Genomic DNA, 16589 nt, shown 5'->3' with positions numbered 1-16589 from the left:
GATTTTCTGCCCCAGTGTGCATCACTTTACACTTATTTACATCAAACCAAACTTTGTCATTGGCTTGCTTTTCGCCCAGTTTGGGTTGTTTGTGCAACTGAACAGGATTAAGCATGTCAAAATTAATCATATCAATTGATACCCAAGAAAGGTTTGAACTACACATACTGGCATCGTTTCCACACTGGAAAACATGAATCAAATTTTCTACAGTAATTTGCTGCATTTTAAAAAAAGGAACCATGCCTACCAGTGAAAGTACAAAATTAAGCAGAGCCGTGCCACTGTAGAAGAGGATTGTTAGCAAAGTTGTCACTGTGGTAAAAAGAAGGCTCACATTATGACTCATCACTATCCACAGGGATTCCAGGATCTGGAAAAGAGTAAAGTCAGGTACCTGAAGTAACTTGTTTGATAAAACTGTTTCCAAAAAAGACTGTTTTCAATACAGAATACTTCAGGGTGATAGGCATTTTTTTTTTTTTATAAAAGATGGATTTCTACTAGCAAAAGCATCTGTGGCAGTGGCCCTTGTGCCCGAAGAGTCCCACTATTTTCTCCATATTTATTTTCACATTTTTATACCACCCTTCCTCCAAGGAGCTGAGTGTGGTGTACATAGTTGCTCCTCTCCTCACCCACAACCCTGTGAGCCAGGCGAGGTCGAAAGAGAGTGACTGGCCCAAGGTCACCAAGGAAGCTTTGTGGTTGAGCAAGTATTTGAACCCAAACTTTCCAGGTCTACATCCAACTCCCAAACCACTACACCATTCTGTCTCTTGATATTAAAATCAGCAAATTGACTAAAAATATACTTCAATTTCACCAGGCAAATGTAAAGCCACAAAACCTATAAACAATGATGCCTACTCAATACAGATATAAGCCAATAATTTTTAGCTCTAAGCATCATTTTTCACTGGAACACTATAAGTCGATAATTGTTGGAATACACTACTAGAAAAATAGAATTAAAGGAATTGTGTGTTTGTCTGGACTTGATAAATTTTTGGCAACAATATTGCCAAAATTGCTTAATACTTTTTTAAAAGCAATATTTGATATTTTAAAATTGTAAGAATGAAGCAATATTTAACTCGAACTGGATGATAAAAACATTAAAAATAGAGCAAAAGCACTGAATATAGTGAATAATCTGACTAGAAGGAGCACCACTAGCACAACACTGGCAGTCATAAATCTCACATACAATGTTTCTGATGAGACTTGCAGAGGACAATTTCAACACAGAATCTGTCATTGAAAGATAAAAACAGGGACATTTGAGCTAACCTGTGAATTCCCCTTCCTGTTGGACTCAACAGCAGGGTCAGTCCTTCACAAGTGGTGGCTCCTCCCTCTAAGGCAGGCAGGTCAGGCAGTGAATCATCCTGAGGGGAGGGGCTTCCCCTGCTTTCCCAGACTATAAAAATGTTGAAGAAAAAACTTCTCCTGGTCTTTGCACTGTCCATTCACATGTTCATTCTGTTCCACTATTGAGAACAAAGAAGGAGGAACTCTGCAAATGAAATACTCCAAAGAAAATCTGGTATCAAAGACTTCAAATCTTAACCCAGAGAGAACTGACAAAGTGCACAGCAATGTCGATGTGGCACTCAACTGACAATAAAGGCCTAAAAATATAGTGATGAACCTAACTTGTCAGTTACGTGGTTACCTAGGAATTTTTTCCCCTTTTTTCACGTCAGGCTGCAAGGGTGGGCAGACTGACCCTGCCATGGAATCCACCGAGAAGGGAAATTCACAGGTAAGCTCAAATCTCCCCATTCTCCAGTGGGCTCACCATGGTAGGGTCAGTCCTCCACACGTGAGAAATACCCAAGCTGTGCCCCTCAAGGGTGGGAGCTGCCTGAAGTATGAGAAATCACTCTGCAGCACACACCTGGTGAAGGTGGCATCTCCAGAAGTACATGTGTCAATTTTATAGTGCTTTATGAAGGTATGCAGCATACTTCAAGTAGCAGCCTTGCATACCTGCACTAGGAAAGGAGAAGACTTAAATGCCACAGTGGTGGCAGCTCCCCTTATAAAATAAGCCATAATACTAAGGGGGGGGGGAACCCCATGAGCCTTGTAGGCTTTGATGATTGCCTCTCTCACCCATTCAGAGATGGTAGAAGGTGAAAATTTAAACCGCTGTTTCCTAGGCTTGTAAGAAACAAATAAGGCTCTGACTTTCTAAAAGAGGACTTTCTGTCTAAATAAAACTAATCGCCTGATGCACCTCTAATGGTGTGTCATACACTTTTTTAGAAGAGATAAGCTTCCTGGAGATCCAGGGAGGTCAGGTAGTTGTTCCTCTGGATGGTAAGAAAAAGGGACCTCAGTGTCTCCATCTTGAATCTGTGATGTCATATTCATCTGTTGAGCCGCTTGAGATAGAGGGTGGCTCTGGAGTTGCCTGACTTCATGGGAACCATGAAGAGTTGGAAATACACCAACTCGCATCCTGGAACTGGCTCTATGGTCCAAGATCTCCAAGGGTCCAAGGGTTTTGGAGTGCTTCAGATGGCAGGCAAGCATGAATGAACCAGTCCTGGGGAACTGTGCAGAATTCCAGAGCTTACCCCGAACTCACAGTGTCTCCAACCCATTTGTCTGATGCTATGGTTCCACCTGTGAGCAAAGAACTGCAGCCTTCACTCAACTGGGAGAGCAGAGGATGTCAGGGACGTGGCATTTGGCAGGTTGGTTCTGCTGAGAGCGAGACCTGAAGGAAGACTTTCTGGAGAGCCAGATTGCTCTTTGCCCCCTACAGAAACCTCCAGATGAGACAGAAGATGAAGAGCCTCTTGAGCCATGAAAGGACTGTTGTTGCTTCTCTGGAGGCCTGGAATGCTTGGCTTTGGTAGGAAGCATGTTCCGTTTACCTTTGGTTTCTACCAGAAGGGGTTCCAAATCCTCACCAAACAACTTGGTACTACAGAAAGAGAGAACAACAACCTTGGCGTGGGAAGCGGAATTCACACCCCAATTATGGAGCCAGGAACTTCTGTGCACTGCTACCGATGCTCCCATGGCCCTTGCAGAAAAATGGATTGAATCAGCTGTGGCCTTAGCCACAAAGGCAGTTGCAAATGCCATCTTCCTAAGATCTGAATGAGCCTTCAGAGGAAGCTTGTGCAGCTCACCAAAGTGTTGCATCCAGAGAACAAGTGCCTTGGTGCAAAGCGAAGAGGCCACAGAGGGTTTAAGGGAACTCTGGCAGATGCTTCAAAAACTCTTCTGGCAGCAGTTTCGATCTTTTTGTCAACAGGATCCTTGGACATACCCTCGCTGTTGGAGGAGAGCACAGAAGGGGAACTGCTGCTGCAGGGGCATCAACTACAAGTACAGGTCCAGCCTATTTATACACTGATTTTTTTATACATGGATTTCACTCAACATGAATGGCCACTGCAAATGAGAAGGAATGTGCTGATCCCTGGAGAAGGAGAAAAATGCATCCCTTTAAAATCAGTTTAAAAAACTGAACAGTCCTTTAACAATAGCCTCCTGAATGAGAGAGAGAGAGGGCAGCTGGCTGACAATCCATCATTCCTTCTCTCTCCAGGGGACCCCTCCCTTCCCCATAGCATGTGAAAGAAAGGTGATCACATTGCATTGGTGAAGGGAGGGGCTGAGTGAAGCTCCTGTCTTTCTAAGTGCTTGGAGGACAACCAATTGCTGGATTGTCTTCTTAATGACTCTTATCTTAACATCCCAAAGGTCAGCAAGGCTGTTTTTAAATCACTGGAGCAAAGAAACTTTGTTTTTTAAATTGATTTGCTATAGTGCGTTTTTTGCCATCCATGTGAGTGCCTGGAAAGGAACCCATGCGAATAATGAGGCTCAACCTGTAGTTTAAACCTGTACAGGTCAGCCTTATACACCTTGTAGAATCTCAAAGCAGGATGAGTGGGCTCTCTAGCTTTTAAGGGGGTGGCCTATTCCTTATCTATGAGCTGCTTGAAATAGGCAATGGAACACCCAGGAGAACCTCATACTGATTTGGGAAGACAGAGGCAGCCCCCCCCCCAACGACTAGTAGAAGGCTGAGATTCAGCTGAAGAGGCAGGAGGGGGCTGAAGCTTGAGAATGGGCACAATCCCAGTGAAAAGCTTACTGACTAGATCAGAAGGAAAAAGGTGTGAGCCTTGTTACTCAGAATCCTGTGTCTCATCTTCAGAAATGTGCTCCAGCTCAGCAGATGAGCCCAGCAAAGCTTCCTCTTCCTCTAAATCTAGTGCTAAATCCTGTTTGGAAGGCAAGCAAGGCTGACTGTCTTCCTTCCCAGATATTTTGCCCTTATGCAGGAGAGGGAGATCTCAACTTTCACCTCATAGGGCTCCAGTTGAGAGCAGAAGAAATAGGGACCCTACTGCAGACCAGCGATTCTTGGATGGATGCTATAGCTGCGGCCATGCTGGCAGATACAGACGACTGGATCATATTTTGAATAGTGGCTGAAATCTTGTCCCAGTTAAGGGGGAGGGCTCAGAAGCCGGGGGTGGGGCTACAGGAGTCTGTTTAGAAGGACTGGCCAAACTGAGAAAAATTCCAGGTCTCCCCACTGCATGGAGACTCACCAAGTTCTTGGCAGCATGAAGGTTCCTTTCAGGTTCAACCTCCTTATCTGACACTCTATAGACAATCAAACTGCCTCTCTATAAACTGTTTAACTCTATAAACAGTTAAACTGTTTCTATACAGGCCGGTAGGCTCAAAGGAAAGGGGGGGACTTCAGGCTTAGCTGGCCAGTGGTGCCTGAGAGAAGATGCCCTGGGCTTGCCACCAGCGAGCACGCCATGTGGTCTAATGGCAGGAAAGATGTGGGGAGACTCTGCCACATCAAGCAAACATTAGAGCTCCCCAACGGCCAAGCTTCCAAAGCTCGATCCCTCCAGGGAGCATAGGGTTCTAAAGTTGTCCAACCATGCTGTGACCCCTTCTTCCACTCCACCTCAGATGGCAGGGATGGAGAGAAAAATGCCTCAGGGTGCCAAAAATGGCCATCACAATCAGATCTGTTCTGAACGAAGACCTGAGGAAAAAATGGTTTCAGAGACAGCATGATGAAAAGGAGCCTAGAGACTCCTGGAGTGTTAGAGCTCCTTAGCAGCCAAGCCCCCAAAGCTTGCTCCCTCCAGGGAGAGCAGGACTCTAAAGTTGTCCAGCTGCACTACAACCCCTTCTTCTGCTCCACCTCGGATGGCAGTCAGTGGTGCAGAGAAAAAAAACGTGCTTGCCTCAGGCTTCCTAGAATGGCTACCATGATCAGCTCTGTGCTAAGCAGAGACCTCATGAAAAAATGGTTGCAGAGACAGCACAGTGCAATGAGAAAGGAGCCTAGAGACTCCTAGAGCAAAGGAAGAAGGGCTATTTGCCCTGTAGAGATAAAAGAAAGCACTGGTCAGTGAGGCTGGCCAGCAGCACAATTCTGCCCAACCTGACCCTCTAGAGGAAAGGTCAGTCTGGGAAAGCCCCTCCCCACAGATTCTCTGCCTGACCTGGAAAAATCCATTACAGGTTACAAGCCATGTGTAACTTCCTGATTTTAGAAATGGGCTATGTCAGAATGCCAGATGCAAGGGAGGGCACCAGGATGCAGGTCTCTTGTTATCCCTGGGGCATTTGGTGGGCCGCTGTGAGATACAGGGACTAGATGGGTCTACAGCCTGATCCAGTGGGGCTGTTCTTGTGTTCTTACCTGTCTGAGAGGAAGGAGCTATTACCTGTGAAGGACTGATCTTGCCATGTAGAGACCATTGGAGAACAAAACATTTTAAGTGGCATAAGAAATTCTCAGGATTTCATAATTTCAGTTGCTACCCTTACTATGGTGAGTGGGCTGGTACCTTCAGGCAAGGGTCATAAATGCTTTTGACTGTTCTCAGTGAAAGCACCTTGAATGCCTCTGCTGAGCAGTCAAGCTCAGCACTATCACACTTGTGTGAAAGCACCACCAAAGGACACACTGAAAACTATGAGAAAGTGCTGACACAGCCACCCATAACGGGAACATCAAACAGACACACACAAATTTTAGTATTTAATACAATTGTATTGGCAACCTTCAGTCTCGAAAGACTATGGTATTGCGCTCTGAAAGGTGGTTCTGGCACAGCGTCTAGTGTGGCTGAAAAGGCCAATAATACAATTATTAATACAATTAATACAATACATATATATTATTCCAGAATTTGATTAATTAGTCCTATGAAACGTCGTGCCAACAAATACATGTTTAGAATAAAATAAAGACTGACATGACACTGTTACGGGAAAAGGGTTACTTTTTAAGAACACTGATGGTTTCTGTGAGAAAAATTAAAGTCATGCCACAAGGCTTTCACAGGGTTACGAATAGGAGGGGTTGTGCAGCATTGTTTTTATCTGATAAAAACAGATAAGGGCAGCTATGGAACAAGAAACTACTTAAGAAGAAGATTTGGGAGAAAGGATTGATGGAAGGCAGTTGGTTGAGTAGCAGGACCTAATGATCCCAGGTAGAAGGCCAATGACTGAAGACAGTGAAGGAGGCAGATTACAGGGAATACGAAGGTCCTGGCTCAGACCAACTATCATCAGGATACTCTCCTGTGATGTGTCCATTTGCAATCATTTCACATGGCAGCAGCAAAAGGAAACATTAGACAATATTTTCAAATGTATCTGATGTGACTGGATGAGATTTTTTTTGTAAGCTGCCTTGAGGGTTTTTTAAGTTGAAAGACAAAGTAAAAATACCTTAAAATAAAATCTTTCTGCACCACCCTTTCTCTAATTGCTGACTATGAAAGACACATACCGAAAGAAATGTTTCAATGTTCTCATGAATGAAGGTGGCGATGTCTTGCCAATCAAGCATATCACCTGGCCAGCTGTTCTGCCGGCTTAAATGGTGCTTGTGTCCTTTGGGTCTTCCTGAATGAGTTACATTCTGTAAAACAAGAGAGAAATATTAACTGTGCCATACTGAATATTTCATGAACTAGATTTTAGATGTATACATGAGGAATACACACAGAGACTTGCACTACTAGTCTCTGGGCGTGAATACAATTTAATTTGTCCCAGGATTCTATCCAGTGAGAAATCAGAAATAAATGTTGAGCTCATACACTTCCTCCACCATTCTCTTTACGCAGCTACAAGGTAATTAGAAAAGCCGGAGAAGTTACATTTATTTAAATGTGTGATCTTCCTAACCCTTCCAAATAGAACCTGCCTTTTTCACAGGTTCTATAACTGTTATTAGTTGTAATACTCATGTATCAATGTCCATGGCCATTTAACACATAACAAGAAGACAGATCCCCATCCCAAAAGGGCTTACGATCTAGACCAGGGATGTCAAACTCATTTTATACAGAGGACTGAAGTTAGTGTTCATTGCGCCTGCTGAGGGTTGAAAATGACATTACTGAGCAGGAAGTGACCATCATTAAGTATAGGTGATAGCCAGAAGTAAGTACTTTGTGCTCACATAGAAACTCATTAACTGCAAATGACAAAAGATAAAATATGCAAATCTTGTTCAAATTTACAAGATATTAGAGAGCCCAAATAACAGGGGCAGGATGAATTGCTTCTGGGGGCTGCATTTGGCCCATGGGCCTTATGCTTGACACTCTGGATAGACACAAAAGAAACAGCAGAAAAAGGAAAAGAAAACAAGGCAGGGACAGAGGAGATGAATATATGGTTATTTCAGATACTTGTACTTATATGCCTAATGTGGCATACTAAAGCTTTGTAGAAAATTTTTTTTGAAAGGGATTCAAAAGCAGTAAGAGAGAAAGTATCATGCAGGAGATTCAGGAGGCAGCTTCAAGCATAAAGGATGGCAAAGGAGAAAGATGTTTGAGGCAGCAGGAGACCTTTGGATTGTACAGTCTTATCAAAGAAGGTGAGAAGGTTGCTGACAGGTGTGCAGTAGAAAATGTGTGCAGTAGAATATAACATCTGGTAATTCAGGAGGGACAAGGCCAAGATTACCTTTAAAAGAATAAGGAGTTTCTTGGATATTCATCATCATCATCCTCTTGCATATCACAGCTGCCCATTTTTAGCTGGATTTGACATTAATTACTAGTTGGGCCCCACTCAGGAGCCTAAGATGCTGTAATGTATTTACGAATAGTGTGTGCTGAACCAAGCAGGGTAGCTTTCTGAATTTGACCAATAGTTATTTTGTCAATGTTCAGATGTTTTAAATGCAGTTCAAGCATTTTTGGAACGGCACCCGGTGTACCAATCACAACTGGGATAACCACTGCTGGTTTGCAACATAATCTTTGGATTTCAATTTTTAAATCCTGATATTTGCCATAGATAATCACCTATAGATGTCACAGATGTCAAGGGCAGGTTTTGAACCAAAAAAGCATGGAATTTTCTATAACCCTCAGATAAGTGGTGGGAGGGGTTTTAAACTTAGGGGAGTGTCTGACTATAGTTTTGTCTGATTTTACCCGAGGCCAGATCATGAAAAATAACCTACCAGTAACTGTTACCTAAGAACTGTACAGACTCTAATTTATTAAAAATATAGTAAAAGATCATAAGATACATTTTTATTCATTAACTTTCTTAATTCTGATATTCACAACCTTTTTGTAAACACTATCAGCTTAAGTACACTGTAAACAACATACCAGTAATCAATACCATTAATCATACAATTAATCAATACCGTCTTTAAGGTGCCTGGTGTGTTAAGCATATAACATATAACAAACAACTTATAACACATAATTAGGAGTGTGCAATTCAATTCACAGCAGAGAGACAAGCAACAAGGCATGAGCAACTGCAACTACACATAATTGCAGCCTGATTTACTCAGAAGTAGGCCCATGCTTTCCATGGCTGTTATTCTTAGGTAATGGTGCATTGAATTGTAGCCTAGGACTTTGTTTCAAATGGAAACAAGGATTTCATCTGGTGTTTAAAAAAACCAGACTTTTGCCAAACATTTGCAAAATGGGTGCAGAAGGGTCTGCTAAAGAGAATGAGGCTTGCTTGATTTAAACGGAAGCCTTGAGCACTAGCTTATGTTTTTTCTCAAGAGGAGAATAAAAGGTTAACTTTGGCTTCAGCTTCCTTGAAGGGGTTGCTGTGGAGACAAATAGCCCTCTAATTACACAGGCCTAAAAAATGAGGGTCAGAAAAAGTTTTTCCCAAACTTTATGGTGGTTTGATATGAATTTGGGGTGCCGATTCAAAAAATGGCATCCGTTTTGCCCTATCACATCTAGTTTTGGAAATATAGTAAAGCCTCATTAGTGAATGGTTCAAGCAGCTTCCTCATGAGGACACCTCGGTGTAGGGCAGGGGGGTCCAAACCCTGGCCCGGGGGCCAGAGGTGGCCTACAGCAAGCCACCAGGCAGACAATCCATAGTTGTTCTCTCTCCAGACTCGTAGAAAGGCTTCACTCTCAGGCAAGATAAGGGAAAACCCAATTTTCATGTGGCCCGCCCTATTATCAACAGTAATAGCACTACTCAGCAACTGAGAGCCTGAGGGCCAGATAAAAAGCTTCCATGGGCCACATCGGGCCCCTGGGCCTTATATTTGACACCCCTAAACTAGACTTTTTGGTGATGAAGAGGAAGTGCTGGATTCTTGCATTATTATACAGAGAGAAGTGGTATGATTCTGCAACAGATTAAATATAGGAAATGAAAGAAAAAGATTTGAGGGTGAACGGTAACAGTCAATGGATAAGGAGAAGGTAGTCTGATAGAAAAGGTTAAAGTTCATTCTTGGATACGTTGAGCTTGAGATGGTGATGGAACATTTAAGCAGAAATGTCAGCCAGACAGCTGGAGATGCAGATTTGCATGGAGGAAACAATTATGGGGTAGAGAGTTACAGGGAGGAGGGAAAAAACACTCTAATACCCAGTGCATCTCCTTTTTCATGTGTACAACATTGAACTGTGACTTCCACTAAACTGCATCTTTGCAACCAGTCACTATGGTGGAGTTAGAGGCTGAGCAGCCTACTCTTCCTTGCCATGGATGCTCAGGGCACTAGATTACTTGGCTACCACACAATGGGCAGCCTGCAGCACCAAATGTCTTCCCTCCCACTGATGTGAAGCCCATTTGCTCTATCTAAGAGACAGGGAGGGAAATGTAAAGAAAGAAATAACATCTGTTTATTTTTAAAAGCAAACTCACTTTCTCTCAACCTCCCTTGCCTCAAGATCTGAGGTTCTTTTGTTTGTTTTTATGGTAGATGCACCTGAAATGAAAGCACACTGAAGTGTGCCTACCCAAAATGGAGGCAGAAAGTTGACCAGAAATTAAGCAATATCCTCTCTAGATATCAAACTGATGATTGCCATCTCAGCCACAGAGAAGGCACTATAGGAAGCTAGCCACCCTCCTTTCCTTGAGGGGAGAACCAATTCACTGGCAACATGCCTAAGGTACTTACTTTCACAAACCACGAGTGATACAGTCTGTCCCAGAGCTCCAGAACTTGCTTTTCGACAAGGGCAGTGTTATTCACTTTTTCTCCCAATATTTTATGGAGCTACAAAACACAAAAGAGAGTTTTATAGCAAGTAGCTAAAAGGAAATACATTAATGAATATAATTGTTACTTTTGTGCATCTTGTTCATAATCTGTTAACCTCAGAACAGGCCAGGAGTGGGCAAACATTTTGGCAGGAGAGCCACATCATCTTTCTGACACTGTGTCAGGGGCTGGGAAAAAAAGAATTTACATTTCAAATTTGAATAAATTTACATAAATGAATACTTTAGAGATGGAACTTATATGAATGAATTTTACTGAGCTTATTTATAATACAAGAGTATTATAATACAGGCACGTAGAACCACATGAGAACTATGAACTGTTTGCCACACACCTCTTGCACGGTGAAACCATACAGAACAAGCCAGAAACAAATCGAGACATAAGTTGTTCACAGGTCATGGGGAAGAGTTTAAAATAATGCCCAGGAAAAAGCAGAAAACACAAGGAGACTATAAAAGGCCTTGCTCTAACTTGGCCCACAGTTTGTGTCTGGCGGTTACGACTGGCAGTTGTGGGCCAGAGGCTCACTGGAGACTGAGGGTTCCCTGTGGGCCAGATTGGGTGTCCCCAAGGGTCACAACTAGCCCCCAGGCCAGGGTTTGCCCACCCCTGGAACAGGCTGTTGGGAGAATTTGACCTCCCCCACCCCCACTATACCTACCTTTCTGCAGGCAATATTACAACATCAACCAAAACGCAGATTTTCAAAACTGCATAGCTAAGTTGCTCATATCATAAGAACATAAGAACAGCCCCACTGGATCAGGCCATAGGCCCATCTAGTCCAGCTTCCTGTATCTCACAGCGGCCCACCAAATGCCCCAGGGAGCACACCAGATAACAAGAGACCTCATCCTGGTGCCCTCCCCTACATCTGGCATTCTGACTTAACCCATTCCTAAAATCAGGAGGTTGCGCATACACATCATGGCTTGTACCCCATAATGGATTTTTCCTCCAGAAACTTGTCCAATTCCCTTTTAAAGGCGTCTAGGCTAGACGCCAGCACCACATCCTGTGGCAAGGAGTTCCACAGACCGACCACGCGCTGAGTAAAGAAATATTTTCTTTTGTCTGTCCTAACCCGCCCAAAACTCAATTTTAGTGGATGTCCCCTGGTTCTGGTATTATGTGAGAGTGTAAAGAGCATCTCCCTATCCACTCTGTCCATCCCCTGCATAATTTTGTATGTCTCAATCATGTCCCCCCTCAAGCGTCTCTTTTCTAGGCTGAAGAGGCCCAAACGCCGTAGCCTTTCCTCATAAGGAAGGTGCCCCAGCCCCGTAATCATTTTAGTCGCTCTCTTTTGCACCTTTTCCATTTCCACTATGTCTTTTTTGAGATGCGGCGACCAGAACTGGACACAATACTCCAGGTGTGGCCTTACCATCGATTTGTACAACGGCATTATAATACTAGCCGTTTTGTTCTCAATACCCTTCCTAATGATCCCAAGCATAGAATTGGCCTTCTTCACTGCCGCCGCACATTGGGTCGACACTTTCATCGACCTGTCCACCACCACCCCAAGATCTCTCTCCTGATCTGTCACAGACAGCTCAGAACCCATCAGCCTATATCTAAAGTTTTGATTTTTTGCCCCAATGTGCATGACTTTACACTTACTGACATTGAAGCGCATCTGCCATTTTGCTGCCCATTCTGCCAGTCTGGAGAGATCCTTCTGGAGCTCCTCACAATCACTTCTAGTCTTTACCACTCGGAAAAGTTTGGTGTCATCTGCAAACTTAGCCACTTCACTGCTCAACCCTGTCTCCAGGTCATTTATGAAGAGGTTGAAAAGCACCGGTCCCAGGACAGATCCTTGGGGCACACCGCTTTTCACCTCTCTCCATTGTGAAAATTTCCCATTGACACCCACTCTCTGCTTCCTAGCCTCCAACCAGTTCTCAATCCACGAGAGGACCTGTCCTCTAATTCCCTGACTGTGGAGTTTTTTCAGTAGCCTTTGGTGAGGGACCGTGTCAAACGCCTTCTGAAAGTCCAGATATATAATGTCCATGGGTTCTCCCGCATCCACATGCCTGTTGACCTTTTCAAAGAATTCTATAAGGTTTGTGAGGCAAGACTTACCCTTACAGAAGCCATGCTGACTCTCCCTCAGCAAGGCCTGTTCGTCTATGTGTTTTGAGATCCTATCTTTGATGAGGCATTCCACCATTTCACTCGTATTGGGCCATTGTATTGCTGGCTATATCCTCCCATATCCTCCCATTTCACTCGTATTGGGCCATTGTATTGCTGGCTAACAGGCACTCCCCTGCGTGCACACTATAGTTTTTTCTATACACAAATCTATGTTTCCAAATTGAATCTCATCCACAGAAAATATGGCCCAAAATGAGAAATCATGATTGATTCTTTAGGCCTTGCTCTAACTCTGCCCACAGCTTGTGTCTGGCGGTTGCGACAGGCAGTTGGGGGCTGCAACAGTCTCCAATGGGCCAGAGGCTCCCTGTGGGCAAGACTAGGTTCACCCGAGGGTAGCAAATGGCCCCCAGGATGGGGTTTGCCCACTCCAGACTGGGTGTCCCCACGGGTCACAAATGGCTCCCAGGCCATGGTTTGCCCACCCAGAAGATTGGGTGTCTCCAAAATGAGAAACTATGATTGATTCTTTAAGAGCCACCTAATGTGTGTGCATTCTGTTAGGACTGACTCAAGAGCTGGGGAGTGGCTTATTTCCTCTATATCCAATTACCATTTAGAAAACAAGTCCATCAAATGTACAGCTGCACTAAAGCAGTCGTTCACAAACATTTTCAGGCCAGCGCCCCTTGGTTCCATAAAAAAATCCCCAGCAACCCGCCCACTCTACCCTATTAAAAAAAACATTCAGAATAGCAGTTTGCTCAAACTACTAAGATAGATAACAATAAAATTCAAAACAGTAACAATTTATTATTTATTCAAAGTCCAACTGAAACTTTAAAGCCTAATTTATTCAATTATTCAAAAATTTTAGTTTTTAGTTTATTCAACAAAGTAGATGAACTTGATCCAGCAATAGCAGCTTTTTAAAGTCTTAACAGTCATCTAGCAAGAATCTTAGATATGTATTGCTTAATGCGTTGCTTAACAACTGCATTCTCCATACCCTGTTAAACAATTTCATTGTTATAAAAAAATGTATAAAAATCTTGGTGTTGTCATCAGAAGTTCCCACAGGCCTCCTCAGGGTCGTGCCGGACCTCCATGGGGCTCAAAATGGCCCACAGAAGCATCTGAAGCTACTTCAGATTTTCTGAAGCAAACTGGAAGTGCTTTTCCAAAAACTGGAAGTAGCTTTCAGAGGCTTCTGCGGACCATTCTGAGGCCTGTGGAGGCCTAGCACAATCCAGAGGAGGCCTCTGGGGCCTCCTAAGGACATCGTCAACATCGAAGTGAGAGTTTCAACTAAATTTCAAAGTAGAGTTTGAATTTTAATGGCTTTGCAGTAAACCAATGACAGACCCTTGTATATGCCAGTGGGTCTCAAACTGGTAGGTCGTGACTCACCAGTTTGTGTAAAGGATCCCCTGTCCCATTAAGGGGCAGGGTGAGGGCAGCAACATGATCCCCAGAATCGCATTGCTACGGGGGGGGAGGGGGGCGAGGGAGGTGTGCTTTCACTTACTTTTATTAATTCTGGGCTGTTGGAGACTGCAGGAGGTGCGGGGAGCCTGCATAGCCTTATGCAGGGCTCCTTGATGCTTGGAACATTGAGAAATAAACAAGCAAAAAGCACTTCCTGGTTGCAACATAAAGAGGAAGTGCTTTTCGCCCACTTATTTCTCAACATTCCAAGCATCAGGGAGCCCTGCAAAAGACTGCACAGGGATCCCCACACCTCCTGCAACCTTCAGCAGCCTGGAATTACTAAAAGTGAAAGCACACCCCCCTCGCCCCCCTTAGTGACATGATCCTGGGGATCGTGTTGCTGCCCTTGCCCCTCCCCTGCAAAAACTTACTTAGGGAATAAATCTCCATAAAAGTTTAAGAACCACTGGTGTATGCAATCCATCATTGGTCAGAACATCACTTAAGTGACACACACTCATACTTCACTGTTCAATAAATTCTTAATGCCACGGATGGGTTTGATGAAGTGATACCAGTTTCTCAATGTCTGAATTAAAGTCATTAATAGTGAAAATTATCAACCCATTTCTTTAATGAATGTGGCTGCTAAAGATACTGACTACTGTACTGGCCTATAGACTTCAAAAGGTAATTGGAATAGTGGCATGGACTATTTTGGGTGGGTTTTGATAGAAGGTAGACATGGCTTGGATAATATTAAAAACCAAACCTATTGTTTTCACTGCCATAAAATGCAGCCATGTCAAAATACATAGGTTGCGCAGCATGCTGGGGTGGGGGCTAATTGGAAGGCTTGGAAGAGGTAAGGGAAAATATCAGGGGATAATGAAATAGATTCAAACCAGACTTTATTTTCATTTTGATTCTGTACAGGATACCTATGATACAGATTTCTTTTTCAAGGAACACAAGATGATGAAAGAATATCAAAAAATTGTTTTCACCCTTACCTTATGTGTTATCCATTCTCGACCGTATTGATAAACATTATTGGCAGCAGAGTTCACTGCCTTTTGAATAACCTGAGCTTCAGGAAGCAGGCTAGTTTAAAATACGGAATAAAAATGATTGTTACATATTAAGTACTTCACGCCATAGTAAATAAATGGTTGGGATACAGACAGTTGCTTGGACGTGCCCACTGAAAATTTTTTTTAAAACATTGTTTTCTTTGAATAACAGACTCCCATGCCAGATCATAATCTGCATTTGAAAGTCTTCTCAGATTCAAAAGTGGTTTAATCTGTGGACCACTGTGCTGCTGTGAAGAAGCACCAATCCAAAATTCCTTTGGGCATATGAAAGTTGCTGTGCAAGTGGTTTGGATTCCAGCCCATAAATACAATCAGCTACATATACCAGACTTCTAACAATAGCAGCTTAAGAGCACAATCCTAACCCCTTATGTCAGTGCTTTCCAGCACTGGCATAGCGGTGCCAATGGGACGTGTGCGGCATCCTGCAGTTGGGTGTCACTCACAGAGGCCTCCTCAAAGTAAGGGAATGTTTGTTCCCTTACCTCAGAGCTACATTGCCCTTATGTATGCCCTAATATACATATTATAGACCAAAGGAAAGAAGCACTACATATTTTTACAAGGAAAATAGGAGTATTTTGTTACGTGGTTGATTCCAAGAAACAAAATACTCCTCCTTTATGGAGAATGTAGTCATGCTGGGAAGGAAACTATGAATAAAATTAAGAGTTTGTGAGTTCCCCTCCTCTGAGCCCTCACAGTTTTAACTTTCTTCTTACTGAAGGGTTAAACCACATTGAGAATTTGCTAATCTGAAGTGTTTTTGAATACACAGGTCTGCATTTACGTCAAATGGCCAAGCCACGTTCTCCTCACAAGGAAAGAGTTCTGAGCATTAATATATTTCTTTTAGAAAAACCCTGTACCTCCCTGCTTCTGCAAATATAAACTATATTTGCACCTAATAATTACATCAGCATTCTGGTTAATCAAGGGTATAGCTTACCTTAATAAAGAAAACACTTAAAATCATGTTGTTCATTTGTTATATAAAAATCCTAAACACCTACTGAGCAATTAAATCCTAACCTAATACAACAATTCTATTTTTTAATCATTCATTTCTCATTCCCAAAAGTGAATGCTATATGGTTTTCAACCTTTTTCATGCCACAATTCCAATAAATAAAGTATGAAACTGGGAACCCGCCATTAATCCTGCTTCCCTCCTGGAACCTGATTTGCCCACCCCTGTTGCCCTTCACCCCTGTGCTGCTGAAGCCAACAGCCAGCCCCACTTGCTGTGTTTGGGCTGCAGTACAGCCAAGTCTGCTGGCTCGGCTTCCCCAGGGGCTGGGAGTCCAGCGAGGACTCCAAGGGAATGCTGGGCCTGGCGGCCTGTAGGGTAAAGCCAGACAAGCCCAAACAAAGATGAAGGAGCCTGAGCAACT

The 16589-nt window shown here is 43.3% G+C and overlaps 1 protein-coding gene across 2 annotated transcripts in view; it reads right to left on the bottom strand.

Moving 5' to 3' along the window:
- The window catches only part of TMEM245 (transmembrane protein 245), a 71761-nt gene that overhangs the window by 16518 nt on the left and 38654 nt on the right, over nt 1-16589 (bottom strand). For both annotated transcript variants that reach the window (XM_066628688.1, XM_066628689.1), the window contains 4 exons: nt 15112-15202; nt 10451-10549; nt 6812-6943; nt 251-373 (listed from right to left, as the gene is read on the bottom strand). In XM_066628688.1, the coding sequence (XP_066484785.1) occupies nt 251-373; nt 6812-6943; nt 10451-10549; nt 15112-15202 (445 nt within the window). The remainder of the gene's footprint in view (nt 1-250; nt 374-6811; nt 6944-10450; nt 10550-15111; nt 15203-16589) is intronic.

This window comes from Tiliqua scincoides, chromosome 5 (genome assembly GCF_035046505.1).
Source record: "Tiliqua scincoides isolate rTilSci1 chromosome 5, rTilSci1.hap2, whole genome shotgun sequence".
NCBI classification, from domain to species: Eukaryota; Metazoa; Chordata; class Lepidosauria; order Squamata; family Scincidae; genus Tiliqua; species Tiliqua scincoides.
Note: the sequence above shows the minus strand (reverse complement) of the source record. Positions and strands in the feature narration are given on the sequence as shown.